General features: G+C 36.3%; 1 protein-coding gene across 1 annotated transcript; it reads left to right on the top strand.

The window, feature by feature from the left end:
- Nucleotides 1-3,927: 3,927 nt before the first annotated feature.
- LOC113672270 (octopamine receptor beta-1R-like) lies at nucleotides 3,928-8,508 on the top strand. Its single transcript, XM_089206659.1, has 2 exons — nucleotides 3,928-4,199; nucleotides 7,038-8,508. The coding sequence occupies exon 2, from the start codon at nucleotides 7,046-7,048 to the stop codon at nucleotides 8,057-8,059; it is 1,014 nt and encodes a 337-aa protein (XP_089062785.1). The 5' UTR covers nucleotides 3,928-4,199; nucleotides 7,038-7,045; the 3' UTR covers nucleotides 8,060-8,508.
- The last annotated feature ends 6,104 nt before the right edge of the window (nucleotides 8,509-14,612 follow it).

The raw sequence follows: 14,612 nt of genomic DNA, 5'->3' as shown, positions 1-14,612 counted from the left end.
TTCTGTAGATGGTGTCCATGTCCACTGCTTGGACAAACTAAAATGTTCTGCGTACTTAAATTTCATAGACAACCTTGACCAATTGGCAGAAGTTATATCAAATTACTCTAAATTTAAATTGTTTCCTTAACGTTCACACAACCATTGGACTTAATAAGACCAAAATCCGTCGCATTCTGTTAGTGTGAGAGAGATTCGTTGGAAGTGCATTTTTCGAGCTAGTGTTAGCCTTACACCCCAGTGATTTGATGCGGGGGCTCTAATACCCCATGGATTAGCCGGGAACCCGAACTACTTTGGATTCTTGAATAACTCATTGACCCTCACAAACTGTGAAAGTTTGAAAGAAATCGGTGAGATGGTATGTATCACGCCTGCCTGGTCCTCACGTGGACAGTTTCTTAATCCAATAATTCACCTATATGTTTACTTATTAGTTGTTTTTGTTGGTTTTATTTTGAGTAATCAGTTGGTAAATTTCAGACCTAGAGCTACCAATACGAAGCTTAGCTGCTTTCATAAGGGAAGCAAGTGTATGCGTTGCTTTGAGCGTCACAAGCATCATTGGAAACAGTCTGGTTTGTATAGTAGCATATAGAAACACAAAACTGCAATCAACTACCAACCTCTATACCATTGCTTTAGCAGTCAGCGATCTACTATGTGAAACAGTGGCAATGCCGTTAGCCTCTGTAACACTGATTATTGGAAGGTGGAACTTAATCGATTTCAAATGCCAAATTCAAGGTTTTGTTGGTATACTCACGACTGACGTGACCCCGGCAACTGATGGTTTAATCGCGTTCAACCGATATGTAAAAGTTGTGAAGACCAACCACTACAAGAAGATTTTTACGCCCCGCAGATCTAAGATATGGTTGAGTAGCTTGTGGCTTTCCCTTGTACTTTACCTGTTCATTGCCCAAGTCACATATTCGGCAAACATTTATCCGAAGTTATGTAACGTGCTTCTTTACTTACCCAAGTAGAGAGAGTCAAGACGGTTAAGAATATATGAAAGTCATATATTTGAACTGCGGATAAAGACGTGAATGAAAGTGATCCTCGCAGTGATGTGCACTACTTAGGCAGTAGTGAAAATAAGGCCTGAAAAAAATTCAGGCCTGTACGGGATTTGAACCCATGACCTCTGCGTTACCGGATGGACGGTATCGCAGAGGTCATGGGTTCAAATCCCGTACAGGCCTGAATTTTTTTCAGGCCTTATTTTCACTACTGCCTAAGTAGTGCACATCACTAGAGAGAGTCAAATCGTTCATTATTGTGTCGCTGTCGGATTGCTTCTTGTTTTACCATAAAGTATCGCTATTTTAGTTATTAAAGATATTTCTCAAATGAAACCAATGAGCATTAACACAATGTAGTCTCGTCGCTACAGAACAGGACTGAAAATGGTTCAGTAACCAACTCAATGAAAGAAATTAACATTAATCGGGTGCTGTTGTACGTGGCCGCAGGCTTTTTGTGTTGCTGGATACCAATGCGGGCACTTACACTCTGGTTTCGATTTTTCTTTGAAACCTGCCCAAGAATTGCAGCTTTGTTAGCAACTTTCCTCTACTATTGGTGCATTTCGAAAGCAATTTCAGAACCTGCTTTGTTGTCACCTTGCAAAGGCAAGAGATCTGCGAAATGTAGCTGCCTTAATTAATGAAAAGGAAATTGCAAAACTTGAGGGCGAAGCGAACGTACAAGTCTTGTAGATTTTCAAAGTTTCTGATATTACATCCTATCCGCTAAAAGAAGAAGGGAACGTATCTTGTGTAATGTTTCGCAGAAATGTTCATGATATTTCCCGCTCTAATTGTCGAATTAGTACAAACATATCAGAATACAGTAAGTTGGTAGAGTATATTCCTCAGTCGTGTGCCAGATCTCTTTAAAGAAAAATTTTTAATCATATATACACTGTAACAGAACCAAAACCACCAACACCTTCCTTCCCATAGGAAAAAAAAACAGAACCAGGTAATTTCTATGTATAGGAAAATATACGAATGCGCGCCTTTGATTAAGACCCCATTCACACCAGCAAAATGTTTAATTCAACGGGATTTAGCATGATGAAATTCAGAAACGGAGAACTGAAAAACTGAACTTTCAATAATATCTAATTTATCGCTGACTTGTAATTCATTGTGCGAAACTTGAAGTCGGCAGATGTTGATTAAAGAAGCTTCTATAAAGAAAAGAATTTGAATCATGTTTAACAAAACAGTTTAAAACATATATAATTAAGCTTTCTTGTGAATGGGGTATTAGATGCATGGAAATGAAATGATGACGCAGTAGGCGAATTACAAAATTTGACGCAAACCTGCATCCCAAATATGCTTCCTCCTAAATAAACTCATAATCATCAGAATGAATAAACGGCTCTTAAAAAATCATTATTACTAACCTATTCATGATTTCCTGTTAGCAATTAAAATTTAAAGTGTTACATGAAAACCTCGAGCATCTTTTTTAATCTTTGGGTGGCAACAGCTTCAAACTCTTAGCCCCTATCCATCAGATGGTGAGTTTCTACGAGCAGGTAAATATGCTAAAAATGATAAAGATTTCCATATTTAATAAGTAATTTGACATAAATAAAAGATTAAGTTGCACTTTACCAGCCTCAAAATGTGTTATTAGTCCTAAGGTGTCCATTTTTAAGACAGCTACGCGAAGGAAACCTTTGTGAGTCCCTCAAGGATCGTCGGCTGTCAGAAAGTTCAATCTCAATTCAGTTATGATTCAGAAAAAAGAATTAATCCTTTCACACACAGAGGAAAATGTTGATATTATGACGAGCCGCCTTACCTGGGACATTTTTATAACAAAGGACGCTATTTGAGACGGCATGTTCCCGCTTCTACTTATTTTGTCTAAGTGTGAGCTTGGGGCTTGAAATAAATTTATCTCATGAACTTTTCTTTACCTAGGGACATTTTTATAACGAAGGACGCTATTTAAGACGGTACGTTGCTGCTCCTATCGAGTGAGATTGTGTCTTGAACTAAATTTATCTCATGAAAAAAATTATGTAAATCAGAAATTTATCCGGGAATCCTAATGACACAATTGTAAAACCGCTCTCGTCTCCCCAAACCTGGACAAAATTCGTTTAGTAACGAAGATTAATTGATTACAAAGATCTTTAAGCTGTTCTTTTCATTGTCAGGCTTGATAGGTGCGGTGTCCAAGCAAGCAAATTTATAATATAGCTAGTAAATTTGTCCAATGAAATTCAATTGCGTGAGCGTGCTTCATTTTCCTATTGTTAGACAAATTTACGTGCTATGTTATAATCTTTTTTTGTGGTTATTCCCGCGCACGCCACCCTATCGCGTCCTATTTAAGTAAAAACATACTTTTCGAAATATTCAAAAGTTATTCATGGTCATATGATAAAATGCTTGTTGACTGAGTTAAGTCATACAGAATCCCAATTTACACATATGAAGTTGCCGCTTTTTCCGGTTAGAAATCTTTGTTAAACACCGCAGTTTATATGACAGTTTGTATTTATCAGTCGGACCAGCTGAATTTTCACAACTTCAGTGTTTTTCTAGCAAAATAATAGTTTTCTCAAGAGCTTTGGGGCTATGCCGAATAATAGACAATTCATTCTTTTTAATAACTCGCCTTTCAACTTACCACCTGCTACAAGTTACACGTGACAATAGGTCAGATATGTAACTAATAAAAATGCTGATGAAAATTCGCAATCAAGCTTATGCAAGTATAGATTAATTTTCTTGGGTTACCTTCAATGAAAAAGACGAAGTATTTCGAAAACGGCAAACTTATATGCACTTCGACAGAATAAAAAACTACTTATTTTTTTTCTTGAAATCATAGTCAGACATACAGATGTTTCAGTCTTTATTGCATTTGTGTAGGCTTTCGTTCAGCAATTGTGTGTCTTGCAGACGTCACTATGAGGAAGTTAAAAATACATCAAACGCTCTCGGCCCTTCCGCTGTTACCTTAAAGATGGGCATAGGCATAAAAAGGCCTTTCTTACCCTGAAAGTTTATAGAAAATGAGCAAAAATTGTGGTATTTAAAAGTAAAAAGGCATTTTGAACCAAGAAGAACCTCAGTTTGGGTGAGATAATCGACAACTTTGAAAACAAAGTATGAATTAGCCACTTCAAAACCGTTTTGGGGAAATTATCCTGTGGAATTAAGGTTAGTTACAGATGATATCTAATAACCCATTTCTCGCTTTTTAAACCCAATTTTTAACTCTAAAAAAAGCCACACTCTCTGCACTGTGACAGGTAAAGACTGGTAGAGTTAAAAAGACAATAGCTCCAACCTTGCAAGGAAGTTTGACCGCCGTTGAGCTATTATAAATACCGTCCCATATTCTTCTGTGATCTGACTTGTTTTCATCGAATCTCAGCGTAAAGTAAAGCTTTCGCTAGATCTAATTAGAATTATCAGTGAACGCTTAAACTGGCGAAAACTTTCGCTTGGATCGCGGACAGTTCACATAATTGTCACAAACTCCTCGCATAAGAAATTCGAAATACGCAACTAACTCGCAGCCAGCTGTTCCTTGAAACAAATAAAATGAGAGCTTTAGAGTTCTTTACTAGCAATTTTGGAAAATTTGGTCGAGCTCTCTGAGTTCTTATCGTGAGACAAAGTTTAAAGCTAACGGCGCCACAAATAAATTCAGCGGCACATTCGTGACTTTATCAATCACCGAAGTAAGATAATTATTTTTCTTCAAACATTTTTGGTCAGGGGAAACAGGGAGTGACGTAATCGTCGATCTTTCTCAGGTACAGTAGTGGAACACCACATGTACATTTATTTATCAATTGTTCTCGCCATTTTCGTGGAAAGTCATTAAGCACCGCACCACACTATTACTTGTGATTAACAACTTTTCGAGTGCATGTTTTCCCAACGTTCCGAGTTGGGTATTACGCTGGTAAACCGACAGAAAGTGTGGGTTATTGCTTTTATAAAATAAAATTAAAACAAAACATATTATGTGTCAAATTTCTCTGGGTTACCGATGCAATGACGATAGGTTTTTGACCAATTCCGTTTATTTATAAAGCCTGATAACACAACGGTCTGGGAAATGTTGAAATAAAAAATGTTGGATGAATGAATGTATTCAGGCCTTAGGCAAAAACAATAATCCATTAGTAATTGTGTCTTTAAAACCTATTGCAAACAGCTTTCCCCCTCACCTGCAGCTCTCACTTTTTTATGTAAGGAAAGAATAAAAAAAGGTGTCGATTTTGTACGTATTGGAAAAGACAAGTATAAAGCAAACTATAAAGGAGCCTAAGTTTCCAAAAAAACTGTGGTGCTGCGACGGCGGGGAAAAGCTGACGTTTGACTGGCTTTAGGAACACCTCGCTCAATTCTGTGTCTGAACGCTGGAAGTTACAAAGACCCTCTATGAAAACAGTTTTAAGTAAGGGAGGATACGACGAATATTCAATAAAAAGATTACTTTTAACTTTAAACTGATTAATAAAGCCTTCATTTACCATGTTTCTATCTATTAACACTGAATTCAGGGTAGACTGAAAACGCAAAAGAGTTTCAGAAATAGAATGACATATCTTGACACTTCCCTTAATGATGCCCCAACCGAAGGCAATAAATAATTACCGTTTTGTGTATCATCCAACATTGTATTTTTCTTAGGCCAATTCTACTCAGACGTTATCAAAATACACCTTTTGGAGCCCATATGCATTGTTTAAGATTTGCTGAGAGAAAGGAGAATTTTCAAAATTTAGTCAGAAAGCTTGCATGGACAGCTTAAGTTTTCGATCGATTTCAATTCAAGCAAAACATTCAATTACTAAAATAATTTATTTGGGCGATAACAGTTTGAAGGATGCCCTATAAATGTTCGTCAATTTTAAACTTAATCTATATATGTAAATTAACGTCCTCTGTAACAGGAAAATTATGACGATACGGAGAAAATATAAAAGTAATATGAATTGGCGCCTTCAGCTGATATGTTCGATCCAAGCTTCATGAGGAGTAAATGTGGAAACAAACTAGTGGAACTTTTCGGCAGACGGGTGTTAACGACAATCATAACAATGGTAATATTAACAATAACGAAGAAAACGATGATTATGATTGTAATCACAAAATAGAAAAAAATGAACAAAGAAATAGAGAAAACAGGTTTGACGGCTTACATTTATCTTCAAACGTTCCCTTGTCATCAATACTGTTTCTAATTTAAATAAATTGCAAGTTGCTTACGCCTACATCAACAAAATACACATTGCATATACAGAGTATGTGGATAGCTTATACCTGTCGGAGATTAAAAAAAGTATGCGTTGATTGCAAAGGGAGACAATACAACTGTACTAGTTTAAAACTCGAACGGAAATATTAAATATGTTTATTTTTTCCGTTAAGCCTTAACTTGCGGTTTGGATATACAAAAGAATTGGAAACGCATGCTAAATTACACAGCTGTATTTTACCTACAAAATGGAAAAAAATAAAATAAAAAAAAAAAACAGAAAAAAAAAGGTAGTATGAGATTCTCTAGCAATACAGTCACTCGATCAGGAGCGATTATTTAGCTGATAGAAATGCGTAGGTATTATACGAGTTACCAGTACGATGTTTTGTATTCAGTGTAGTATTCAAAGCAATTATATGTTAAGGAAGTAATGTGATTGTAACGCTGCCGTTAATCTTCATACGTCTTCATAAACCTCACTGTTCCCTTGCTTGGCATTGGATAAACTTACCATTCGAGAAGACGAGACTAAGATGGGTCACGCGGTTGAAAGACAAAAAGCCACTAAATAAACGAATATATAAATAATAACTAGATAGATGATTACAAGTAGATTTCGACAGTTCACAAACCCTGAGAGCGAATTAAAGGTGCGGGTGATGTAGTTTGCCGCGAAAGGGGAAAAGGCATTATTTTCATTTTGTTAATCTTCATCTCTCCTTACATATTTGTTTATTAATTTACTCAATTACTTGCTTTTTAATTTCTTCTATTTTCAGAAGGTGCTATGTCAAACTTAGAGCTACCAAGCCGAAGCTTACCTGCTGTCATAACTGAGGCAATTGCATGCGTTTCATTGAACATCACAAGCATCATTGGAAACAGTCTGATTTGTATAGCAGCATACAGAAACACAAACCTGCGATCAACCACAAACCTGTATATCATTGCTTTAGCGTTCAGCGATCTACTGTGTGGAACAGTAGACATGACGTTAGCTTCTGCAACGCTGATCATCGGAAGATGGGACTTTGGCGACGCTTTATGCCAATTTCAAGGCTTTTTTGATATGTTCGCCTTTCAGGTGACCCCAGCAACTCTTTGTCTGACAGCAATTAACCGCTACGTGAAAATTGTAAAGACAAGCCATTACAAGAAGATTTTTTCGCCCCGCAGATCTAAGATATGGCTGAGTTGCTTGTGGCTTTCCCTTGCACTTTACCTGTTGATTGCCCGTGCCACAAATTGGGTTAAAATCGATTTTAATCAAAGCTATGCAGTGTGCTCCTTTAATTACCCAACTAATGAAAGTCAAATCGTTCATTATTCCATCACTGTCGGATTCCTTTTTGTTTTACCGTTGTGTGTCGGCATTTTCACTTATTATAAGATATTTCTGAAAACCCATGAGCATCAACAGAATGTAGTGCCATCGCTACGGAACTGTACTGACAATACTGCAGTAAGCAACACAGTGAAAGAAATAAAGCTTACTCGAATGTTGATCCTTGTGGCAGCGGGATTTTTGTGTTGCTGGATACCAATGTGGGCACTTGTCCTCTGGTTTCGCTTTTCCCCTGTAACCAGCTCAAGAATTACAGCATTGCTTGCCATGTTTTTCTTTTATCTGAGTGCTGTAATAAATCCCATCATTTACGCCTTTACAAATGGCGAGTTCCGCAGGGAGTTTCGCAAACTGCTCTGTTGCCGCCGTGAAAGGTCAAGAATTGTGCTAAAGAAAGCTGCTGCGTTTACTAGCAACGATCTCGTCGAACGAGAGGAACAAGGAGCAAACTTTTAAGTCTAGTGAATTTATGTTAGTAAAACATCCTCTTTTAAAAACAGGACGGAAAAGTTATTCCATTCTTTTTTATCTTTTTTATTACGGTTGCTTTTTGTCATTGCTGTTTCTTGCTGTTGGTCGGTTTTGTTTTGTTTTCTACTATGCTTGGGCTCAGATTTCTCAGAGAGGCAAACATCCTGGTAATACTTCTCCTGATCTGTCCTGACTATTTTTATAACCAGTAGCTGTACCTTTAATATTTTAAATTAGGTCAATATAACCGTTTTTTCTTGTTGTTACTTAATACTGTCTCTTTGCCTTCTACTTTTTAGTTCTGTTTTTAACATATCTTTGTAGTTCGGTTATTAAGGCATGGCCTGCCTAGATTAGCCTTTGCTAGTTGCGGGCATGCCCTTTTCTGTAAAATTTAATCGGAAATTAATAAAGTGTGTGTGTATATGTAAAAATTGTGAAGACGAACCACTACAAGTAGTTTTTTTCGCCCCGCAGATCTAAGATATGGTTGAGTTGCTTGTGGCTTTCCCAAGCACTTTACCTGTTCATTGCCCGAGTCACAAATTCGGCAAAAATTTATTCGAAGTTATGCAATGTGCTCCTTTACTTACCCAAGTAGAGAGAGTCAAATCTTTCATTATTGTATCGCTGTCGGATTGCTTCTTGTTTTACCATTACGTATCGGTATTTTCAGTTTTTTACAAGATATTTCTCAAAACCAGTGAGCATCAACATAATGTAGTCTCGTGGCCACAGAACAGGACTGAAAATGGTTCAGTAACCAACTCATTGAAAGAAATAAACATTAATCGGGTACTGTTATACGTGGCCGCACGCTTTTTGTGCTGCTGGATACCAATGTGGGCACTCACTCTCTGGTTTCGATTTTCCTTTGAAACCTGCGCAAGAATTGCAGTTTTGCTAGCAACTTTCCTCTACTATTTTAGTGCATTTCGAAAGCAATTTCAGAACCTTCTCGTTGTCACCGTGAAAAGGCAAGAGATCTGCGAAATGTAGCTGCCTTAATTAATGAAAAGGAAATTGCAAAACATGAGGGCGAAGCGAACGTACAAGTCTTGTAGATTTTCAAAGTATCTAATAAAACATCCTATCCGCTAAAAGTAGAAGGGAACGTAACTTGTGTAATGTTTCGCAGAAATGTTCATGATATTTCCAGCTATAATTGTCGAATTAGTACAAACATATCAGAATACAGTAAGTTGGTACATTATATTCCTCGTATGCCAGATCTCTTCAAAGGAAAATTTTAATCCTATATACACTGTATCAGAACAGAAACCACTAACACCCTCCCTTCCCATAGGAAAAATAAACAGAACCAGTTAATTTCTACGTATAGGAAAATATATAAATGCGCGCCTTTGATAAAACCCCATTCACACCAGCAAAAAATGTTTTATTAAAAGGGATTCAGTGTGATGAAATTCAGAAACGGAGAACTGAGAAACTGAACTCTCAATAATATTTAAGTTATCGCTGACTTATAATTCATTGTGCTAAACTTGAAGTCGACAGATGTAAATAAACTCATAATCATTGGAATGAATAAACGGCTCCTCAAAAATCATTATCACTAATCTAATCATGATTTCCTAATAGCAGTGAAAACTTCAAGTGTTATATTAGAACCTCAAGCATCTTTTTTAATCGTTGAGTGACAAGGGCTTTAAACTCTGGCCCCTATCCATCGGATAGTGAGGCTCTATGAGTAAGTGAATACGCTAAAAGGGATAATTTCCACATGAAATAAGTAATTTGACATAAATAAAAGATTAAGTTGCACTTTACCGGCCTCAAAATGTGGTATTAGTATTCATGCGTCCATTTTTAAGATAGCTACGCGTAGGAAACTTTTGTGAGTCCCTCAAGGATCGTCGGCCATTAGAAAATTTAAAGTCAATTCAGTCATGATTCAGAAAAAGAAAATTACTCCTTTCACGCACTCAGGAAAATGTTGATATTATGACGCGCCGCCTTACCCGTAACATTTTTATGACAAAGGACGCTATTTGAGACGACATGTTGCTGCTTCGACTTATTTTGTCTAGGTGTGAGCTTGGGTCTTGAAATAAATTTATCTCATGAAATTTTCTTTACCTAGGGACATTTTTATGACAAAGGACGATATATAAGACGGTATTTTGCTGCTTCTATTGAGTGAGATTGTGTCTTGAACTAATTTTATCTCATGAAAAAAAAATTAAATAAATCAGAAATTTATCCGTGACTCTTAATGGCACAATTCTAAAACCGCTTTTGTCTCCCCAAACCTAAATAAAATTCGTTTAGTAAATAAGGAAGATTGATTACAAAGATATTTAAGCTGTTCTCTACATTGTTAGGCTTGATAGGTGCGGTGTCCAAGCAAGCAAATTTAATATTCACAAAATTACGAGATAACCAACGACATATAACCTTCACACAAAAGTCTCGTATTCGGCGCACGCCTAACCTTAACTATCGTCTCAACATTAGCATTTGTAATTTGACAAATACATGACATTTTCACAAGCATGCCACTCCTTGACAGCTATGATACAATAGAGATGAAGAAAACTTGTTTCACTTCACGTGTTCGTGAAAGATAAGCGGACAAAAACATAAACTGAAGGACAGTAGTGAGCAGAAATAAGAAAATAAGCCACGCCCTTCGATGAATCGCAATTTCCTGCTCTGACTCGAAAAAGGAAAGGAAGAATTTTCATCGCAGAATATTTTTTTTGTGGTTATCCCCGCGCACGCCAGGCTTCGCGTCCTATTTGAGTAAACACAAGCTTTTCGAAGTATTCAAAAGTTATTCATGATCATATGATGAAATGCTAATTGACTGAGTCAAGTCATACATAATCCTTATTTACAAATATGAAGTTACCGTTTTTCTCAAGTTAGAAATCTTTGTTAAACACCGCAGTTTATATGATAGTTTGCATTTATCAGTCGGACCAGCTGAATTTTCACAACTTCAGTGTTTTTCTAGCAAAATGACAGTTTTTTTCAAGAGCTTGAGGGCTATGCCGAATAATAAACAATTCATTCGTTTTTACTACCTCACCTTTCAACTCACCGCCTGCTACAAATTAGACGTGACATTGGGCCAGATATGTAATTAATAAAAATGCTGATGAAAATTCGCAATCAAGCTTACGCAAGGAAAGAGTAATTTTCTGGGGTTATCTTTCAATGAAAAAGACGAAGTGTTTCGAAAACGGCAAACTTATATGTAATTCGGGAGAATAAAAAAATATTTTTTCTTGAAATCATAGTCAAACATACAGATGTTTCAGTCTTTCTCGCATTTTTTTTCGGGGCTTTCGTTCAGCAATTATGTGTCTTGCAGACGTCACTATACAAAATACATCAAACGCTATTGGCCCCTCCGCTGTTACCTTAAAATGGGTAAAGGCATGGAAAGGCCTTCTTACTTTGAAAGGTTATAGAAATGAACAGAAATTGTGGTATTTAAAAGCAAAAAGGCCTTTTGCACTAAGAATAGCCTCAATTTGGATTAGGCAATCGTGAACTTTGGAAACAAGTATTAATTAGCCTCTTCAATACCGTTTTGGGGAAATTTTCCTGTGGAATTAACGTTAGTTACAGATAATATCTCAAGTAATCCGTTTTTTGCTTTTTAAACCTAATTTTTTGCTCTAAAAAAAGCCACACTCTCTGCACTGTGACGGGTAAAGACTAGTAGAGAGACAATAATTCCAACCTTGCAAGGAAGTTTCACCGCGTTGAGCTATTATAAATACCGTCCCATATTCTTCTGTGGTCTGACTTGTTTTCATCGAATCTCAGCGTAAGGTAAAGCTTTCGCTAGGTCTAATTAGAATTATCAGTGAATGCTTAAACTGGCAAAAACTTTTGCTTGGATCGCGGACACTACACAAAATTTTCACAAACTCCTGGCATAAGAAAATTCGAAATACGCGACTGACTCGCAGCCAGCTGTTCCTTAAAGCAAATAAAATGAGAGCTTTAGAGTTCTTCACAAACGATTTTGAGAAATTTGGTCAAGCTCTCTGATTCTTATCGTGAGACAAAGTTGAAAACTAACGGTGCCACAGATAAATTCAGCAACACATTCGTGACCTTATCAGATGATTATTTTTCTTCAAATATTTTTGGCGTGGGAAACAGGGAGTGAAGTAATCTTCTCTCTTTCTCGAGTAGAGAAGTAAAACTCCACATGTACATTTATTTATCAATTGCTTTCGCCATCTTTGCGGAAAGTCATTAAGCAACACGCCGCATTTTCAATCGTTTTACCAAGTTAATAACCAACTTAAAATATTTGGAGAACCGTGTTACTGGAAAAGATTGTGAATCACTCGCCTCTTACTTGGGATTAACAACTTTTCGAGTGTTTTCACAACGTTCCGAGTGGGGTATTATGCTGGTAAACCGACAGAAAGTGTGGTTTATTGCTTTTATAAAATAAACTTAAAACAAAACATATTGTTTCATATTTCTCTGGGTTACCGTGCGATAAACGATAGGTTTTTGACCAACCTCGTTTATTTATAAAGCTTGATAACACAACGGTCTGGCCGGCTTTAGGAACATCTCGCTCGATTCTGTGTATGAACGCTGTAAGTTAAATGGACCCTCTATAAAAACATTTCTAAGTAAGGGAAGATACGACGACTATTCAATAAAAAGATTGCTTCTAACTTTAAACTGGTTAATAAAGCTTTCATTTATTTATGTTTCTATCTATTCACACTGAATTCAGGGTTGACTGAAAACGCAAAAGAGTTTCAGAAATAGAATGACATATCTTGACACTTCCCTAAATGATACCCCAACCGAAGGCAATAAATGATGACTGTCTTGTTTATAATCCAATTTTATTTTTCTTCACTCAAATTTATTCAGACGTTGTCAAAATACATCTTTTTGAGCCCATATGCATTGTTCAAGATTTGTTGAAAGAAAGGAGAATTTTCAAAATTTAGCTTGAAAGCTTGCATGGACAGCCTAATTTTTCGATCGATTTCAATTCAAGCGAAACTTTCAATTACTAAAATAATTTATTTAGGCGACAAAAGTTTGAAGGAAGCCTTATAAATGATCGTCAATTTCAAACTTAAATTATTTATGCAAATTAACGTCCTTTGTAACAGGAAAGTTATGACGATACGGAGAAAATATAAAAGTAATATGAATTGGCGCCTTCAGCTGATATGTTCGATCCAAGCTTCATAAGAAGTAAATATGGAAACGAACCAGTGGAACTTTTCGGCAGACTGGTGTTAACGACAATTATGACAATAATGATAATATTAACAATGATGAGGAAAACGATGATTATGATTGTAATCACAAAATAGAAAAAAATGAACAAAGAAATAGAGAAAACGGGTTTGACGGCTTACGTTTATCTTCAAACGTTCGCCTGTCATCAATACTGTTTCTAATTTGAATAAATTGTAAGCAATTGCTTGCGCCAACATGAACAAAATGCTCATTGCATGTACTGAGTATATGGATAGCTCATATCTGTGGAAGATTAAAAGAAGTATCCGTTGATCACAACGGGAGATAATACAACTGTACGAGGTTAAAACTCGAACGGAAATATCAAAAAAGTTTATGTTCGATCCAGACTTCACCAGAAGTAAATGTGGAAACAAACTAATGGAACTTTTCGACAGACTGGTTTTAACGACAATAATAACAACAATAATATTAACAATAATAAAGAAAACGATGATTATGATTGTTATCACAAAATAGCAAAACAGGAACAAAGAAACAGAGAAAACAGGTTTGACGGTTTACGTTTATCTTCAAACGTTCGCTTGTTATCAATACTGTTTCTAATTTAAATAAATTGTAAGTTGCTTGCGCCTACATCAACAAAATACTCATTGCATGTACAGAGTATGTGGATAGCTTATACCTGTGGGAGATTAAAAAAAGTATCCGTTGATTGCAAAGGGAGACAATACAACTGCACAAGTTTAAAACTCGAACGGAAATATTAAATACGTTTATTTTTTCCGTTAAGCTTTAACTTGCGGTTTGGATATACAAAAGAATTGGAAACGCATGCCAAATTACACTCCTGTATTTTACCTAAAAAATGGAAAAAATAAAATAAAATAAAAAAGCAGAAAAAAAAAAGGTAGTATGAGATTCTCTAGCAATACAGTCACTCGATCAGGAACGATTATCTAGCTGATAGAAATGCGTAGGTATTATACGAGTTACCAGTATGATGTTTTGTATTCAGTGTATTCTTCACTTGTCGTTAGGGTTGAAATATGATGGTAGTATTCAAAGCAATTACATGTTAAGGAAGTAATGTGATTGTAACGCTGCCGTTAATCTTCATACGTCTTCATAAACCTCACTGTTCCCTTGCTTGGCATTGGATAAACTTACCATTCGAGAAGACGAGACTAAGATGGGTCACGCGGTTGAAAGACAAAAAGCCACTAAATAAACGAATATATAAATAATAACTAGATAGATGATTACAAGTAGATTTCGACAGTTCACAAACCCTGAGAGCGAATTAAAGGTGCGG

Source organism: Pocillopora damicornis, chromosome 5, assembly GCF_964200805.1.
Source record: "Pocillopora damicornis chromosome 5, jaPocDami1.2, whole genome shotgun sequence".
Taxonomy (NCBI): Eukaryota; Metazoa; Cnidaria; class Anthozoa; order Scleractinia; family Pocilloporidae; genus Pocillopora; species Pocillopora damicornis.
This window is presented reverse-complemented; position numbering and strand designations above follow the sequence as displayed.